The sequence below is a fragment of the Lissotriton vulgaris genome, chromosome 9 (assembly GCF_964263255.1).
Source record: "Lissotriton vulgaris chromosome 9, aLisVul1.2, whole genome shotgun sequence".
NCBI lineage: Eukaryota > Metazoa > Chordata > Amphibia > Caudata > Salamandridae > Lissotriton > Lissotriton vulgaris.
In genome coordinates, this window is record NC_141697.1 from 232,021,982 (window position 1) to 232,041,183 (window position 19,202).

The 19,202-nt window shown below is 48.0% G+C and overlaps 1 protein-coding gene across 1 annotated transcript in view; it reads left to right on the forward strand.

Annotated features, from left to right (window-relative positions):
- Positions 1–594: 594 nt before the first annotated feature.
- Positions 595–19,202, forward strand: part of LOC147689875 (neuroglobin-1-like) — a 179,878-nt gene continuing 161,270 nt past the window's right edge. Inside the window, exon 1 of the mRNA XM_086936606.1 lies at positions 595–770. Coding sequence (XP_086792732.1) covers positions 595–770 — 176 coding nt within the window. The remainder of the gene's footprint in view (positions 771–19,202) is intronic.

The following is a 19,202-nucleotide window of genomic DNA, read 5'->3' on the forward strand; positions in this document are numbered from 1 at the left end:
TAGGTTTGAGAGGTATTCTCTCAGAACTGTTTTGACCTAACCAGAGTTGGTCTATTGAGTTGGAAGGGGTGCCTCTTTTCCATACCCAAAGGTATAACCCAATTCCTCACAGTACAGTGAGAAAGCCAGGATATGGGCAGAGATGCTGTGTCTGCAGGCACTTGAGGGTTAAATTTCAGTCCCACTCTCAAATTAATGGAAAGTATCACAGCCTCCACTGTGCTCTTGTAAATATCTTCTTTCCTTCAGCTCAGCTGGAGAGTCGGGCGTAAGGGAGGGGCGAGGGGCTGCTGCCTCCACACAGCTCGCTCGAGCCGTGCTTCTTCCAGGAAGCACCGGAGCAGGTGTGTGACATACAGCGGGGCGATTCCTACAGCAGGAGAGATAAAGTGACTCCGATAGATAGAAATACATTAAAAGGAATCTAGATGTGAAGGAAGGCGTTGCCTCTGGCGTTAGCGCTCCTAAAGACGCCACCCGCGAGCCAAGCATCACTGTGCGCAGAAGAGTTTCTTGCAGCCCCAGAGACACCCAAAGAAGCTGCCAGCCAGAGCCGGGGTACCGAGAGTCCGGGTCGGCTCTGTCCCGGAGGTAATGGGGTGTGTGCTTTCGGAATTGGGCTTTGGGTGGGGCGCGTCTTCAGTGCAGGAGGAGGGGGCGCCCCCAGACCCGGTGCTGACCCTGTCTCAAGAGGAGCTGCGCCTTCTCCGGGAGTCCTGGAGGCTGATTCAGGACGACATCTCCAAAGTGGGCGTTATTATGTTTGTCAGGTAAGAGGTCGCATATTTGTCCATTTATGACATTGTAAGTCGCAGTTCAGTGGGAACATGCTAGAGGTTAAGTAACGGGATGAGGTATCACAAAAGGGTTTTTTGTTGCTTTCCCCTTTCTTTGCAGGAAAGAGTTGTGTAAATGTAATACTCGTTGTAGCACCGACCGTGACGTACGTTTTTGCACCCGTTTATTAGTAAATATTTAGGGGCATATTATCAAAGACAGGCGATACATTATCGTCGCTTTTATCGGCAGGAAACTGCCGACAAAGCGGCGATAATGGCCTTGATAATATGCTCTACGAATTCCAATCGAAGCCCATGTTAGATGTGAACACATCTAACATGGGCTTCGATTGGAATTAATAGAGTATATTATCAAGGCCATTATCGCTGCTTTATCGGCAGTTTCCTGCCGATAAAAGCGGCGATAATGTATCGCTTGTCCTTGATAATATGCCCCTTAGTTTTTTGCACTGCTTTGTTCGGTTTTGCACTATATCACTTGGGTCTTTACGTCTCTAAACCGCTATAATTTACTCTTAGTTGTGTTTTGCTAAACTTATATTGCAGTTACTACAGCCAATTGGGACTCCGGAGCGCTTGCCTACATGGGTAGGACACTCCAACAGGCAAGGTGTGTGGTTGGAAGTATGTAGTATTTGTGTGGTTGGAAGTATGTAGTATTTGTTTTGTGGTTGGACGTATGTAGTATTTGTTGTGTGGTTGGAAGTATGTAGTATTTGTTTTGTGGTTGGAAGTATGTAGTATTTGTAGTATGGTTGGAAGTATGTAGTATTTGTTGTGCGGTTGGAAGTATCTAGCATTTGTTGTGTGGTTGGAAGTATGTAATATTTGTGTGGTTGGAAGTATGTAGTATTTGTGTGGTTGGAAGTATGTAGTATTTGTGGTATGGTTGGAAGTATGTAGTATTTGTTGTGCGGTTGGAAGTATCTAGCATTTGTTGTGTGGTTGGAAGTATGTAATATTTGTGTGGTTGGAAGTATGTAGTATTTGTGTGGTTGGAAGTATGTAGTATTTGTTTTGTGGTTGGAAGTATGTAGTATTTGTTGTGTGGTTGGAAGTATGTAGTATTTGTTGTGTGGTTGGAAGTATTTAGCATTTGTTGTGTAGTTGGAAGTATGTAGTATTTGTTGTGTGGTTGGAAGTATTTAGCATTTGTTGTGTAGTTGGAAGTATGTAGTATTTGTTGTGTGACTGGAAGTATGTAGTATTTGTTGTGTGGTTGGAAGTATCGAGCATTTGTTGTGTAGTTGGAAGTATGTAGTATTTGTTGTGTGGTTGGAAGTATGTAGTATTTGTTGTGTGGTTGGAAGTATGTAGTATTTGTGTGGTTGGAAGTATGTAGTATTTGTGTGGTTGGAAGTATGTAGTATTTGTGTGGTTGGAAGTATGTAGTATTTGTGTGGTTGGAAGTATCTAGTATTTGTTGTGATGCTGTGTGTGAAGTGTTTCCATGTTGTATCTGATGACCACGGATGTGTGGTTATCCAGTATTGGAGCACGGTGCTTAACAATGTGATGGATGGCAAAGTGTGGGAGAGAGGATGCAGTTCGTGGTTTTCAGTAATCTTGCAGCTTTGAGCGGCTCTGCAGGTCCCTTATGGTATTTCTTTGGATTACACTCCACTTAGCTGGCCACTGAACTGCATTGTCCATTCTGAAATATTTTGTTGACATTTTATGGTCCTGAACAGGCATAGGATAGAGGGAGAAATGGTGGAAAGATCTGCAGTGGTGGACTAAATTAAATTCCTCTATTGACCAGCAGTATGTGGAAGATCTCTTTAGCTATTCAACACCTGTTCCATTGGTAATGAGTTATTTACTGCTGCGGACTGGGTGATGGGCATGACCCATAGCAATTATGGCTTATGTGAGTTTAAAAGTGTCAAATAGTTTAAGGGAATTATTATACAGCTTGTATGAATTACAAATAAGATCCCGACTGCAGAATGTTATAGTATTACCGTGGGCCAGCAGGGTTTTATAGGTGATAAATTACTCCCTTTCATATATTATTAGGATATTGCAAGTCACCGAGGAGCATAATAACCATTCAGCGGAACGATGCCGAAGGGTATGTTCCCTCATACGGTTATGAAACTCTGTCTTGCAATATCCTTAACATGTACAGCAGGAGAAACTTTCTTCCTTATAATTAGTGCTCCCGCTTTTAAGGTATTTATGTTTTTTAACATTTCCGTCTGTATTTACCCATGTTTATTTTTGGGACAGTTTATCTTTATTTATCTATATGTATTTTGTGGTTTGTGTATAAATGAAGTTGTAAAACTGTACATTTCCATATGTATTTAAGTGATACAGTCATACTTTGATGTCTGTCGTGATTTCGCTATTTAAGCTGCCAAATATTACGTAACAATACAGCCGCTAATTATTAGCATTATATCACAAATGTATACAAATGCCATTATTTAAAGAAATTTCATCCTGTTTTTTAATTTCCCATGCTGTCCATCTGATCAGCTGATGGGCTACAATTCTTGAAAGATATCACGGAGAGCAACTTAAAAGAAGCACAATTTTCTCTATTTATCCACTTCGGAAAAAAAAACGCAGACACAAAACACATTTTTTTCTGTCTCTATTTATCTGTAAAACTCTGTAAAAAACGGAAAACAGGGAGCCTTACATATAATACATAGTCACATCATCACCATTGCCACAAACCACTTAAATCCTTGGTGGGGAAGCTCTTTCATTTTAAAAGAGACAGCATGTTTTCAACCATGAAGAATAAAAATTGACTCTCTAGTGCAAAATTAAACACATCAAAAAGCAGTTAGATATTTGTTACAAAAAGATATTAGAATCAGTTCAGTTCAGTTCAAAGTGCTTTATTTCGATAAAAAACATATCTTAAAAGCATAAATACAACACAATATTCCATAAGCTTAAAAACAGTTTGATAAAACATCCTTAGTGACCATTGCAGAATTCTAAACAATTATAAAATACACATAATCCATCCTGCAATCTTTACATAAAATCAATTACATGAGACACAAGGATTCAGTTCATTATCACAGTATTTTAAAAGCTAAATTAAATGGTAACCTTAAGCCTTTGAGATCTGATGGACCAAGCACAACTTAAAAACTTTGCGATACCGCAAGCATAGAGTGTACGAGTGTCACAAAGTGCCACAGAGTGTTGCCTTGTTCCTAGTTCTTTACAGAGAAGCTTAAGCCAACACCTCCTTGGTAATCGATACAGTGGGCATGCAAACAAAACATGGGCCATTGATTCTGCCTTCGTAGTACAAAATGGGCAATTTGGTGGGGTCTGGCGGGGAGGCGCCCATCGAGCGGTAAACTCACAGATGGGTAAAGTACCAACCCTGAATTTAAAGTACAATGCCCGATCAAGAGGTTTCTGGATGGTATCCAAATAGGGTTCACAAAGTGCTACATCTTTAATCCCGATAAAGCTTTCAGTAAGTCTGCCTAGGTTAGGGTCGGAACGTTGTTTGGGCGCTACCCAATTCCAGTAGATTCTCTTTAATACTACTTTTGGGGGGGGCAGATTTAGTTGCCCAGGCGTCCTTAAGGCCCAAGTCACATAAGAGTGTTTTGACGTGCTTGAGCCAGCTGATTTCGTGCCAACCAACCATGGACATGACCTCTGACAAGCCCTCTGCCTACTTGGTTAACTCCGGGACGCGCCACAACCGAGCCCATAGTAAAAGTGGTCGAAGTTTGGCAAGGTCGGATATCGCATGGCAACCCAAATCCATGAGCAGGGGGATCATAGGCGTGCTCTGGGGGAGCGCCATTAAGTCCTTAAAGAACTTATTTTCCGATCTCGTCAACAAGTCCACGTTGCCCAATCCCCATAACTCTGCGCCATACAGAGCAGAGGTCACTCCCTTAGCCTTGTATATGGCTACCACAGGGGCAATAGGCTTAGATGTTGCGCAACGCTGTTCTCGAAGGAAAGTCCCCCCTACTCTTTTGTGACATAGTAGCATTTTCTGTAGGTGGGATGTCCAATGCATGTTGTCAGAGATGCGAATGCCGAGATAATCAAAAACTGTAACCCTCTCCAGTTGGGCATGGTTCAGGACAGGGGCCCTAATATGTTTTTTTGGATGATTTATTATCAAATATTTGGTTTTATCTGTGTTTATCACCAGGCCTCGCAAGGTGCAGAATGCTTGGAAAATATCTAGGAGAGTCTGCAGGCCAACAGGGGACATAGAGATGAGCAGAGTGTCGTCGGCAAACAGAAGAGTTGGAATTTTTTCGCCCGCCAGGGATGGTGCATCAGATGGGATTTGCAGTAGGTGCTGCACCACCCCGTTCACATATAAAGAGAACAGGGTGGGAGCCAAAACACATCCCTGGCGGACGCCCCTGTTCACCGGAATTCTGCCAGTCTTTTGCCCCTGCTGGCCCCACCTTACCTGCGCGAAGTTGCCTTTGTGCATCCTCACTAGTAGCAGAAGAATATACCGGGGGATCCCCATTTCCAAAAGAACTCCCCACAGGCGCTCCCTAGGGACCAGGTCGAAGGCAGTCTTTAGATCTATAAACGCGAAATAAAGACTGCTCCCGCCCAGGACGACCACTTTCCAATAAATGAGTAACAGACGAAATGCCTGCTCTATGGTCCCTGTTCCTGATCGGAAACCTGACTGGTAATCAGAAAGGACTCTGATCTCATCTATCCATTGTTGTATTCTCTGAAGGATCACCTTTCCTACTACTTTCTGTGAGGAGTCCAGTAGACTTATTGGTCGGTAGTTGGCAGGGTCGTCCCTATCCCCCTTTTTAAAAATAGGGATGACCTCTGCCCCTTTCCACGACTCAGGGACCTATGCACCATTTACCATAGCGTTAATTAACATAGTAATGATCTTTGCCCATTTCGGCCGGTCAAAACGGATAAGATCTCCTGGGATGCCATCAGGCCCTGCAGCTTTGCGGGGAACAATATAGTCAATTGCCCTTTCTACCTCCTTTTGTGTGAAGGGGTCAATGTTGGAATCCTCCATAATTCCTGGGTGGTTTAGCACATTGTGCTGCAGTGAGACATTCTGGGAACATGAATGCAGCTTCGAGAAGTGGTCAAACCACCTTTGGGCTGATACATTGCAAGTTATTAGGGTTCCGTCTGGCCTGTTTTCTCTCTAATGATACTCTAGAAACGTCCCGCACCCTCCCTAAACTTGCCTCTTTCAGTGCTTCCCAGTATTGTTCTTCCCAGTCCTTTTTTGCTGATGCTATTTCCTGTTTGTACTCACTCCTGGCCAATTTTAGTTGGTCTACCTGCCTGGACTTAACTGCCTTAATTAACACTGGTTTCTTTTTGCGGCACTCAGTTTAACACAAGTCCGCTTTTGGAGAAAAAGGCGTAGTAGCTCGGAATGTGTTGAAACATGCAGAAATATTCCACCTTTTCTATAATTTCCTTAGAAATTTGTATCTATATAGCACTTTCTACCCCTGAAAAGAAGTTGTGGCACTCAGGGGCAGCCTGTAAGTATTGGAGGAATTGGGGCCGATGGGACACACACCCACAAACACATACACATAACACTCTGTCCTGATAGATCTGGGGGAGGGGTATGACACACTCTAAGTTTGTCCTTTATAAAGAATATGGCAGGACTACCGGATAGTGGGGCTTTGCTTTTTATTTTTATTGTGTCAGAGAAACAAAATAGGTAATCGATAGTAAAATAAGCTGTTCTTAGAGTCCTCGCTGGTTTTCTTGTCCTCGTTGTGGGAGTTCACATGGGTTACTGGGGCTTCCTTCTCTCTCCGGGGAATCCGCGTTGCTAGAAAGAAAAATGAAAGCCAAGGATCAATATGGGGGAACTTTCTTCAGTACTGTAACAGGGGACGCACCGCGCTCCACCACCATGTGAAAGAACAACCGGTGACCACCCTCCACCCTTTATTCATTCCCTCCCCATGAAAACACAAACCCCCGTATGCGGCGACGTACCTACGCCAGCCACGCTCCTGGAGTGTGGCGGGACGTCGCGTGGCGTATCTGGTGTCCTGTAGTCTTCGGGTCGGTCGGCACCTTCGCAAACTCTTCGGACCTTTCCACCGGGCGGCGGCTCCCTTCCATCTCTCCTGGCGTCTTCGACAGGTTCTCTGGTCTCCATGCTGGAATCCCGGCAAGCGCCACCGTGTATTTGACGTCTTCCGCCTTAAGATCCGGCTCGTTCAGTGATAGGGTGGCTCATGCTGACGTCGCCTCAAGACACTTCTCCTCTGGCCCTTCTACGCTTTCCTTAAAGGGGACGCTTACACCCTGTGTAGGAAGTGGTGGTACATCAATATTCCGGTCGGACGAGTCCCGATCTCCGAAGACCTCCTGACACATCCCCTCCTAGGATTTCCCCAATTGGGGGAAAGAGGGTAATGGGACAGATAGTCAGCGTTCCCTTGTTCAGCACCTTTACGGTGGCGGACCTCGAACTAAAATGGTTGGAGAGCCAAGAACCATCGAAGAACGCGATCATCACAACCTTTGTTCTTTTGGAGCCAAGTTAAAGGGGCATGGTCAATATATAGTATAAAGGATCTACCCTCAAGGTAATAACGTAGTTTCTCAATTCCCCACTTAACCGCCAGACATTCCTTCTCTATAGTGGGATAAACTTTCTCTCTTGGAAATAACTTCCTACTGATGAAAAGGACATGTCTTTCATTACCTACTTGATCTTCTTGTGATAGAACTGCTCCGACGCCTATGCCTGACGCATCTGTTTGAAGAATGAATGGTTTATTGAAGTCAGGTGTAACTAATACAGGAGAGGTTGTTAGGGCTGTTTTGAGATCTTGAAAGGCCCGTCTTTCAAGGGTTGAGGGAGATCGGAGGTGGCTTGGAGATGTCCCTTTTTTAAGTATGTCGGTGAGAGGGGCTGCGACTTCTGAAAATTGGGGAATAAATCTCCGATAGTATCCCACTAGCCCTAAGAAGTCTCTAAGTTCGCGTTTTGTCGTGGGAAAAGGCGTATCTTGTGTTGCTCGTACTTTTTCTGCCTGTGGTTCTATCACTCCCTCTCCTAGAAGGTAGCCCAGATACCTCACGTTTTGAAAAGCAAATTTGGATTTCCTGGCATTTATGTGGAGGTCAGCTGTTTGAAGTGCAGAAAGGATTGCCTTGAGATGGGTTAGGTGTTCCTCCCATGACTTGCTATATACAATTATATCATCTAAGTAGGCTGATGAATACTATAGATGGGGTGCTAAGAGTGAATCCATCAGCCGCTGAAAACTGGCCGGGGCCCCGTGTAACCCAAAGGGTAAGACAGTGAAATGATAAAGACCATCATGGGTGGCAAAAGCAGTTTTTTCCTGGTCGTCTGGGTTCAGGGGTATATGCCAATAGCCCAGTGGCGGCTGGTGAAGTTTGAAAGTAGTGGGGCGTAAAATGGGGGTATGACTTTGCCTGAACAAATGTGACTGACCTGAGGGGTGTTTATGGGGGGTGAGGGGGTCTCCCCTCGAGAATTATATATAAAAAATAGGTTAAAATGGTGCATTTTGAAGTACAATTTTGATAATAAAATATCCAAAAGTAAAAGGTTTTGCAGGCATTTCTGCTGTGCACACTTTGCTTGCCAAATATGTTTTAAGACTCGGTTGGTGTACAGGCTCTTAGAGCCACTGTCGACCCCTGTCTTCATTGACTGTTACACACCTGTCAAGTACCCTGCATCTTGTGTGATGCTAGCAAAATTTGAAGATATTTCTGCATATTTCAGCATCCCTGCACATTTGGAATTATTCACGCATGTTTCGGAGGTAGGACCGGGTTTGGTGTTTACAGGACAGGCTGTGGCTGGTATTTAAAGGGCAAGTATTTCCCTTTGCCGCAGGTTTTCTCTGATCATTACAGGACAGGCTGGGGTCAGTATATACAAGACAGGTTGGGGGTCGGTATTTATACTACAGATGTATCCTATATAGATCCCACCTGTGCTGCATGTTGTCTCTAATTGCTACAGGGCTGGCTCGGATCTGTATTACTAGGATGGGGCTTGGTCGGTCTTTACAGGGCAGGCTGGGGTCAGTATTTAAAGGACAGGTATATCCTAGCGCCCCCGCCTGGGCCTCCGGTGTCTCTGAATGCTAAAGGGCAGGCAGGGGTCGTGTTTGGGGCAGATGCTTGTTTTGCTGCTTCTGTAAAACAGATCACACGGGCTCTAAATTTACGCTGGCGCCGTCCCCTTTCCATGGGGCTTAAGCACATTTCAAAGATGGAATCCACTGCCTTTGCACCCGTGCCGTACTGTTGACAGAGTGGCAGAGTGCACCTGAAAATGATATCTCAGTCTACTGTCTAGCAATGCTCTGCTGGTAGAAGATGGGCCTAATGCGTACATGAAAAACGAAAATAAAAAATGATGAACAGCAAAATACAATTTTTTTTCATTCTTTAGCTCATTTCCACCAAATAGGATCCGATGTATTCCAAGCACACGCGTCCGGCCTGGCTAACCACAGGTAGGGAAATACACAGGAAAAGGCAGAGGCCATAGTGTTTTAGCAGTTAAAAAATAACATGTTCCTAACGAACTCAAACTCAGCCTCTAGTTTTCCCACGGGTCAACAAGAAGCGACTGAGACGAGAAGCCCGCAGTGTTCCACTTCAAATAAGAAAGGCAGCAAATAAATAAAGAATGGGTTTTTGCACAGTATCACGTGCTTTTTTTTCATTTCAGCAACGCCAAGCGATAGAAAATAAGGCAGGAAATGGGGAAAAAAATGCTATTCAATTACATTCAAAGTGGCAAAAAAAGTTTGAAATTAATTTGGGAACAGAATAGTATAAACTTACTTACTGTCCAGAGACTCCGTCGGCCGTCCCGATTCCCGCCGTCCTCGCTTTCAAGTCCTGTCCTGAAGCACGTCATCAGGAAGGCGGCGCAGCAGGCAGCCTCCCCCTCCAATGCCGCGTTTTTCATTGGTGCGGCCGGCTGCCCCACCTACGTCATTTTCTCTCTGTATGCTGCTGCTGCAGCATACAGAGAGAAAAGGGAGAGTTACTCGAGGGCAGGGGGAGTGGCTTGGGGGAGTGGCTTTCCCACTGTTGTAAATACTGTCTGTTTGGGCGGCCTCAGGCTGCCCAAACAGCCAGTATTAGCAACAGTGGGCAAGCCACTCCCCCAAGCCACTCCCCCTGCCCTCGAGTACTGTAAACAAGGAAGTTCTCCTTTCCTGCCTTGCGAGAAGGCAGAAACAGAAACAATGGTAGTTATATAATATGATAACTAGCATTTGTTCTGCCTTCTCGCACGGCAAGAAAGCAGGGGGGGCGGCGCCCAAACGCCCCCACGGAGAAACCGCCACTGCAATAGCCTTTGGGGAAGTCGATTGTGGAGATATAACTAGCCTCACCAAGGCGTTCTATTACCTCATCAACCCTGGGAAGGGGATATCCATCCTGCTTGGATATCTGGTTCACGGCTCTAAAGTCAATACAGAACCGGATGCTACCATCAGGCTTCGGTACTAGTACTATAGGGGAACACCAGTTGCTGTGGGAGGGCACTAGACACCCATTTTCGACATCTGGGACACCTCCTTTTGAAGGGCAACCCAACGGGCTTCTGGGACTCTATATGGTTTTTTCTTGACTATTTTTCCTTCTTCGGTAGGGATGGAATGCATGGTCAGGGATGTTCTTCCCGGCTGGTCTGAAAATATATTCTTAAAGGAAAGGAGGAGTGAGTATACTTCCTTGTTTTGTCTTTCAGTCAGTTCAGAATTGATGACCGTAGCATCAACAGTATGTGGAACGTCCTCCATAGTAGAGATGTTATGTGTATCTTTAGGGAGGGGACCCAACCATTTTTTTAGAAGATTGATGTGGTACATCTGTGTCTTAGAATTCGGGAGGGCTAGGGCATATGTAGTTTCCCCAAATTTTCTTTTTAATTTGGAAAGGACCCTGCCACTCCTTCTTCATTTTATGTGTAGAAGAAGGCAATACAACTAAAGCCCAATCCCCAGTATTCAATTCTCTCAATTTTTTTCCTTTATCATAAAAGTACTTCTGTTTGTCTTGGGCTTTCTCTAAGGTGTCGTAGGCCAGTGTTCTGAGTTTGTGTAACCGGGTTTTTATCTGGTTGGTATAATTCAATAAGCAACTTGCTTCTTGGACCCCATCGGTTTCAAAACTTCCCTAAGTTATTTCAAGTAGTGTGCGGGGTTTTCTCCCGAAGAGGAATTCAAAGGGGGAGACCCCAAGGCTACTTTGTACCTGGCTCCAGAGAACGAATAGGGCTAAAGGGAGAAGTTGGGCCCAATTCTTCCCGTACCCCGTTAACATCTTTTTGAGGGTAAGTTTAAGATGACCATTATAACGTTCGACAAGACCATCACTCTGGGGGTGATAGACTGATGTTTTGATATGTTTTATGTCTAGCTGTTTACAGACCTGTCTCATTAAACCGGACACAAAGGGGTCCCCTGGTCAGTAATGATCTCCCTGGGAAATCCCATTCGGGAAAAGACCTCAATCAGTCATTGTGCTATAGTGGTGGAGGTAACAGAGTGCAGAGGCAGGGCTTCCGGATACCGGGTTGAGTAGTCCACTATGACAAGGACATATTGATAACCCCTAGTGGATTTAGGAAGAGGCCCTATGAGGTCCATCCCAATACGATCAAAAGGCTTACTAATAATGGGGAGAGGGTACAGCGGGACCTTCGGAGGGATGTAGGGGTTCTTTTTTTGGCATATTGGGCACTCCTGGCAGTACTTCTTCATTTGGGCATGGATTCCTGGCCAATAGAAATTCTGAAGTATTAACTGGGATGTTTTTTCTGCCCCACAATGTCCCGCCAGGAGATGAGAACAATCAACAATCAGGAGTAACCCGTTAACCCAGTTGCGGCCGTGTAATATTTGTAGCAGAAACAATATCTCAACAGGAATGTCACGTTAGAGGGCAATTCAGCAGGGGGGGGAACCAAAAGCACAGCGAAAAAGGACAAGGGAGACCAAAGGATAATGCAAAAGTTATTATTTACATATAGAGACACAAAAATACAACTAAATTGCAGTGACCAAAACGACCAGACGTGTACTGGCAGTGTATAAGTGAGTGAACAGCGCAGTGACACATGTGATTATGAACAACGTGAAGCGGCGCAAGTGCAGATAAGTGAAGGTCAAGACAAATATTTACAAATACAGATAAACATTTCATTAGTTGTAACTGGCCAATAGAAGCTGCAAATGGCGTGGCAGGGTCGACGGCGTTTCAACCTCTATAACTCGAGGTCATCATCAGGACAATGGTTACATAGATTAAAACTTGTGTTCTATAGATTCAGAAGGAGAAGATAAAAAGGGGGAGGGAAGGTGAGTGGAAGGGGGGAAGAGGGAAGGAAAAGAAAAAGAAAAAGAAACATTAAATCAGTAAAGTTCAGAACCCATAAGCCAATTAAAAGTGGACTAGCAGGGACAAAATGACTACCTGTCTGAATCGAAGGGCGGAGTCCACGATGGGGATCCGTGGCAGCTTCTAGGGAATATGATCTATCTTATGGAGCTGATCTAGGAAAAGGGGAAAAAAGGGGGTCGGTCGGTCATAACCTGGATATCCGGTGGCCAGGAGAGGGAGGTGGAGAGGGGGTGCCGAGGGAAAGGGGGGGGTGAGGGAGGGGGACGGTGCACAGGAGAAGGAGTACACTGAACTAGAAATGGCAGTGTTAGGGCGTGCGAATAATGAAACAGTAAGGCTGTGAGCACTTACCAAAAAGGCAAGCAAACATCAATAGTGCCAGAAGAGCTTCCCGATTTAGCCTTGGCAATATATATGTCTTCTGAATTACATTCTGTTCCTCCACAGAGCGCTGATTTATATCCTGCTCTTCTGGCACTATTGATGTTTGCTTGCCTTTGCACCGTCCCCCTCCCTTGCCCCCCCCTTTTCACTTGGCACCCCCCCTCCCCCTCCCTCTCCTGGCCACCGGTTATGCAGGTTATGACCGACCGACCCCCTTTTTCCCCTTTTCCTGGATCAGCTCTGTTGGACCTGGGGTTACCAGTCTACATAGGGTAGCTTGGCACAGAGTAGGAAGGCCTATCCCAAAGGTACATGTGTAAAGTTTGTGTCACACCCTTCAGTAACACAACGTCCATCCACTCAAAAAGAAAGACACCACACCAGTCTTAGAAAAATACGAGCTGCTTTATAAAAATAAGTTCTCTGATCTTTAGCATGTAGCGTTCCAATACATAGACAATCAAAGGACAACACTTTGTAGAATGGATAAAAGGGATGCAGCTCAACAGTATATATACCATTTCCTTACGGTTAGAATATCAGGGTTGCTATTTTCAGCAGGATACCCTCTTTGACAATTAAACCCTGCTTTCTCTTCAGCAACTTAGCTTAAAAGAACAGGAATATCTGCATTACAACAGAGTAATCATCTACGGCATGAGGCTCATAATAGCGACAGACTCATTCCCCTCAATGTACCCCTGACCAAGATCCCTCATTGGGTTATACAGTAAGGGACACTCTGTCTTGTCCCAACAGCAGTTACACTTCTATGAGGCACTTTCTTAGGATTCTAAAAAGCTCAGGGTCACTCTGAACCCCCCCCTTCCCGCATTGGTTGAATAAAGGCACTAGAATTCCTTTACCCCACTCTGTTCACCACCTTTTAGGTCTCTTGATTAGCCCTGATTTCCTGCCTGGTACAGATTCAGTTACTGGGACAAGTTCCCTCTCTCTCCCACTCGTAAGAGCCTCCCTCTGCTTAGCGGTACTCAGGAGGTGTTGGCCCTACAGTAGCTAGGCACCTGAGGGTAATGCGAGTCAAGATGGGGCAGAGGTCCGGATTCCGCTTCCTTCTCCCGCCCCACTGATGGCCCTCCTTACTGTCGATGATAGGTCCTGGTTGCCTGTCCTTCGGCTGGGCTCGTGCAGTTCCCTGAACCGGGGAAGGCTCCACTGCCAACGGTTTGCCTCCGCTTGGTTTCCAAGATGTGAGCTTACCGCGCTGGTACCGCGTTGGCTTCACCGTTCCTCAGGCCAGCACCCAGCCCTCCCAGGGTTCTTCCTTCGCTGCCTCCGAGGAAGTCAGGTCTCCGCCCACAGCCGGCCTCCGTCTTTTTCTTCCGGGGGATTCTCCTCGCCCGCTCGGCAGGATTGCCGGACTCCTCCCACAGCCGGCCTCCGTCTGCTTCTCCTCCCCTTCCGACGCGGTGATGACAGCTGGAGAGGTCACTCGCCTCCGCTGTGCTTTACCCGCTAGATCTTTCCTCACAAATCCAATGGGCTTCACCCACGACAGGCACGCGCTCCCACAGCTGTTGGTCACGCTACCGCCAGGGAACTCCTCCACGGCTTCACAGTGCCTCTGTCGCAGTGAGTGGATCCTCAATCACATTTGCTCTTATGAAGTGATGCCACATATGTCAGCTTTCCACCGCATACCAGGGATAGGCTTGGAACACTTTTATAGCGTCAGGGGTAGGGGTCAGTCCCCACACAACAGGGCTTGGTCGAGGAGTAGGGGGCACGACACTTGAAGAGGCCGCCGGCTCAGTAGTCTACCTCCACTTTCTCAGTGCGCTATCCTCCCCACAAGATCGCCTCACTCCTTTCCTGACCAGTTATCACAACAGCTCACTGGACTCTACAAAATGGCTTCCCTGTCCCTGGCCTTTTATAGGCTAGCCTCAGGTCACTAGAACCAGCTGGAATGTTCTAGAGTCTCTCTGTGATACCCTATGGGCCCCTGTTCCTGAAGTGTCAGTTATGGCAGTTATTGGCCACCATTTTATGTGACTAAACCTGCCCTCAGAAAAGGAGGGATTTCTAGGCCTAAGAGGATCTATGGGGTCAAGGAGCACCTGACCCCCTAGGCTATCAACATAAATAAAAAGAATGAGGGGCGAAAAGGGGACAAAAATAAATAAATAAATAGGAGGGACCACCCAAAGGGCTGACAGGTCTAACACGCGTCCTTCCCAGCTGAAAGTGGGGAGAGCTACCCAACCCCTTGGGAGTCCTCATCACTAAGGCGGAAATACCTAGAGAGACCGTCTGCATTGGCGTGGTCCACTCCAGGCCGATGTTCCACCCGGATGTCCATTCCCTGTAGGGAGATGGACCATCTCAACAACTTGGGATTTTATCCCTTCATTTGCATCAGCCAACGAAGGGGTCGGTGGTCAGTCTGAACAAGGAAGTGCGAGCCAAACAGGTATGGCCGCAACTTCTTCAGAGCCCATACCACCGCAAAGGCTTCCCGCTCAATTGCACTCCACTTTTGTTCCCGGGGAAGCAGTCTCCTAGACAGGAAGACTACAGGCTGATCCAGACCCTCTTCATTGAGTTGCGATAACACTGCCCCAATTCCATGCTCTGATGCGTCTGTCTGGACAATGAACTCCTTGGAGAAATCCGGGGCCCTCAGGACCGGTGCTGCACACATTGCTTGTTTCAGCTTCACAAAGGCTTGCTGACAGGCCTCCGTCCAGACTACCCGTCGAGGTTGTTTCTTGGATGTGAACTCAGTGAGGGGTGCTACAATAGTGCCATACCCCTTCACGAAGCGACGGTAGTAACCTGTGAGGCCCAGGAAAGCTCGGACCTCAGTTTGGGTCTTGGGGGGCTACCAGGCCATGATTGCCTCAATCTTTGCCTGGAGGGGCTGCACCGCTCCCCTGCCCACCAAGTGGCCTAGGTACACAACCGACCCCTGCCCGATCTGGCATTTACTGGCCTTGATTGTCAAGCCAGCCTGTTTCAGGGCCTGGAGAACAGCTTGTAAGTGACACAAATGGTCCTCCCAACTGCTGCTGAAGGCAGCAATGTCATCAGATAAGCAGCGGAGAAAGCCTCCATTCCAGAGAGGACCTGGTTCACCAGCCGCTGAAAAGTGGCAGGGGGGTTCTTGAGCCCAAAGGGCATCACACAGAACTGGTAGTGGCCCTCAGGCATGGAGAAGGCTGACCTTTCCTTTGCTCCATCTGTAAGGGAGATCTGCCAGTACCCTGAAGTAAGGTCAAAGGTACTCAGGTATTGGGCAGCTCCCAGCCGGTCAATGAGTTCATCCGCCCTAGGGATCGGATGTGCATCAGTCTTTGTCACTGAGTTCAGTCCCCGGTAATCCACACAGAACCTCAGTTCTGGAGTGGTGCCCGGTGAGGCAGCTTTTGGTACCAGAACCACCGGACTGGACCAGGGGCTGCTAGAAGGTTCGATGACTCCTAGCTCCAGCATCTTGGTAACTTCACTGTGGATGCTGGCCTTCACCTTGTCTGACAGCCGGTAGGTCTTGGACTTCACTGGTGGGCTGTCTCTTGTGTCCACATCATGGGCACACAGGTGGGTCCTTCCCGGGACAAGGGAGAACAACGAGGAGTACTGCTCCAAGACCTGGCGGCAGTCCTCTCGCTGCTCAGGAGTTAGGGATGGGGAGAGAATCACTCCCTCCACTGACCCATCCTTTTCTTGAGACGAAAAGAGATCCGGGAGAGGCTCGCTTTCCGCTTCCTCTGCACCATCAGTCACCATCGCGATTGGCATGCAGCACTCGTAGGGGCTGTCGAGGGGTCTTAAGATCCACCAAGTAGGTGGCCTTACCCTTCTTCTCCAACACCTCAAAGGGGCCTGTCCAGCGATCTTGGCGGGCACTTAGCTCTCCAGGTTCCATCACCCACACTTTCTGGCCAGGCTCCACCTCCACAGGGTGAGCGTTGTGGTCATACCACTCTTTCATCACTGCTTGGCTGGCTTCCAAGTTGTCAGAAGCTTGCTTCCACAACTTTGCCATTTGGCTCCGGAAAACCAGCATGTAGCTCACCACATCCTGGGGAAGCTTCCTGGGAGACTTTTCACATCCGTCCTTCACCAGGCTGAGAGGTCCACGCACAGGGTGCCCATACAGAAGCTCGAAGGGGCTGAAGCCCACTCCTTTCTGTGGCACTTCCCTGTAGGAAAATAGCAAATAGGGTAGGAGGACGTCCCATTTCCTCCGCAGGCTCTCAGGCAGACTTCTTATCATGCCTTTCAAGGTCTTATTGAACCTTTCTACCAGACCATTGGTCTGTGGGTGATAAGGAGTGGTAAACCGGTAGGTAACTCCACACTCCTTCCACATAGCCCGCATGTACGCTGACATGAAGTTGGTCCCCCTGTCGGACACAACCTCCTTGGGGAAACCCACTCTGGTAAAGATCCACATCAGGGCCCTAGCCACTACAGGTGCAGTGACTGTCCTCAGAGGAATGGCCTCTGGGTACCGCGTGGCGTGATCCACCAGAACCAGGATAAACCTGTGACCAGCTGTAGTTGGTGGATCCAATGGCCCCACGATGTCGATGCCCACCCTTTCAAAGGGGGTGCTAACGACTGGAAGTGGTTCCAGGGGAGCTTTCAGCTTCACCCCTGTCTTCCCACTGGCTTGACAGGATACACATGTCCGACAGTATGTGTCGGATGCCACTTTCATCTAAGGCCAGTAAAAGTGGGGGACAAGCCGGGCAAAGGTCTTGTCCTGTCCTAAGTGTCCTGCCAAGGGAATTTCATGAGCCAGTTCCAAAAGAAAGGCTCAGTAGCATTGAGGGACTACCAAGGCCCGTGATGAACCGGGCAAAGGTACCTTCGGTTCACTCTAGAGGAGTCCGTCCTCCCAGTAAATATGGTAGTTCCCAGCAACGGTCCCTGCTGCCTGGGCTTCGGCCTGTTGCCTCAATCCCTCAAGGGTAGGGCACTCCTTCTGGCCCTTACAAAACTCCTCCCTGGTAGGCCCTCCTTCCACATGCCACTCAGCAGGGATAGGTAAGTCCTCCAGGGAGACTACTTCCCCCTCCATGGACTCCTGGTCCACCACCGCAGTTGGCCGATCTGTCGCATGGGGCGTGGAAGCCGAAGCAGGCTTCTCCTGTCCTCGGTTCTTTCCCTTTTTGGCAGCGGGCTGGGCCATTGCTCCAGGCTCCAGCCCAGGCGAACTCCCCCTCCGGGTAGTCGCGGACCTTGTGCTAGCACAGGCCCAGTCAGGTGTACCCAGCATCTCAGAATGAGTCTGGTATTCCACCTCCTTCCAAGCATTGTGCTCCATGTCATTCCCCAACAGACAATCGAATGGCACAGCAGGGCTTACGGCAACTCAAAGTGAACCTGCAACCCCTTCCCACTCAAATGGAACCTCGGCCACAGGGTAGTGGCCCAATCTGCCGTCAGCCATCGCGGCGGGGTGGAGTACATGTGGAATCACCTGCTCTGGAGACACCAGTTGACTCCTTACCATAGTCATACTAGCTCCTGTGTCTCTCAGAGCCTCCCCTCTTTGGCTATTGATGGTGACCCACTGCCCATACTTTACAGTATTTGAGGGCACCTGGATCTTAGGAACCATCTCCCGATCTCCCAGGGACACTAAGGTGACACCCGCCCGCTCACCCCCCTTATCTAAGGGCAACTCCTCCCCGAGCACTGCACTAACTACTCCCGGGGCTTTTCCTCCGGTGGAAGGGGGTGGTCTCTTTGGGCACTTGACATCTCCCTTATAATGTCCAACACCACCACACTCAAAGCAGTGGACAACCCTTGGCTGCTGACTTTGGCCAGGATGAGGGTTTCTGGGCGAGTTACCCTTAGGGGTGAATCCTGTTCCCTTGCCCTGGAAACTGTTTTGGGGGCCTTTTGAGAACTCCCGCTTTTTATCTCCCCCCTCCTTCTTCTGGGAGGCGCCCTGTCTGGCCCTTTGGGAATCCCCTCCAGTCCCCTTCGAGGACACCCGGGTACTTGCCCAGATGTCCGCCTCCTCTGCAAGCTTCCGGGGGTTGGTCAGCTTGCTGTCCACCAGGTGTTGACGCAGCTCGGGAAAACATTTCTCGAGTAGGTGCTCCTTGAGAATAAGGTCATACAACCCCTCATAGTCCCCTACCTCGCTGCCTTGCACCCAGCCCTCTAATGCCTTCTTTGCGTAGTCCAAGAAATCCACCCAATTCTGTGTGCCTAGTTTGTGACTACCCCTAAACTTTTGACGGTATTTTTCTGGAGTCAGTCCAAACTTTCTGTTTAGCGCCACTTTCATGGAGGGGTAGTGGGTTTGCTCCCCCTGCTCCAGGGCCAAGAGTGTGTCCCTCCCTGCAGGAGGCATGTACTTATACAAGCCACCCCCCCAGTGTTTCTCCAGAATCCCATGGGCTCTTAAGGAGACCTCATAGGCAGCTAGCCACTTAGCAATATCATCACCTGCGCTGTAGCTAGCGACTACATCCTTGGGTAAATAGGGTCTGGGTTCCCTGGTTATCTCCTTGGTTTCGCTGCCACCATTTTGAGAATTGGAAGTCCCTACTTGCAGGGCCTTAAAATCTAATTCTCTGAGGCTAAACTCGTGAGCTAGCCTACTCTCTTCTCTCGCCTTCTCCATTTTTGCCAAAT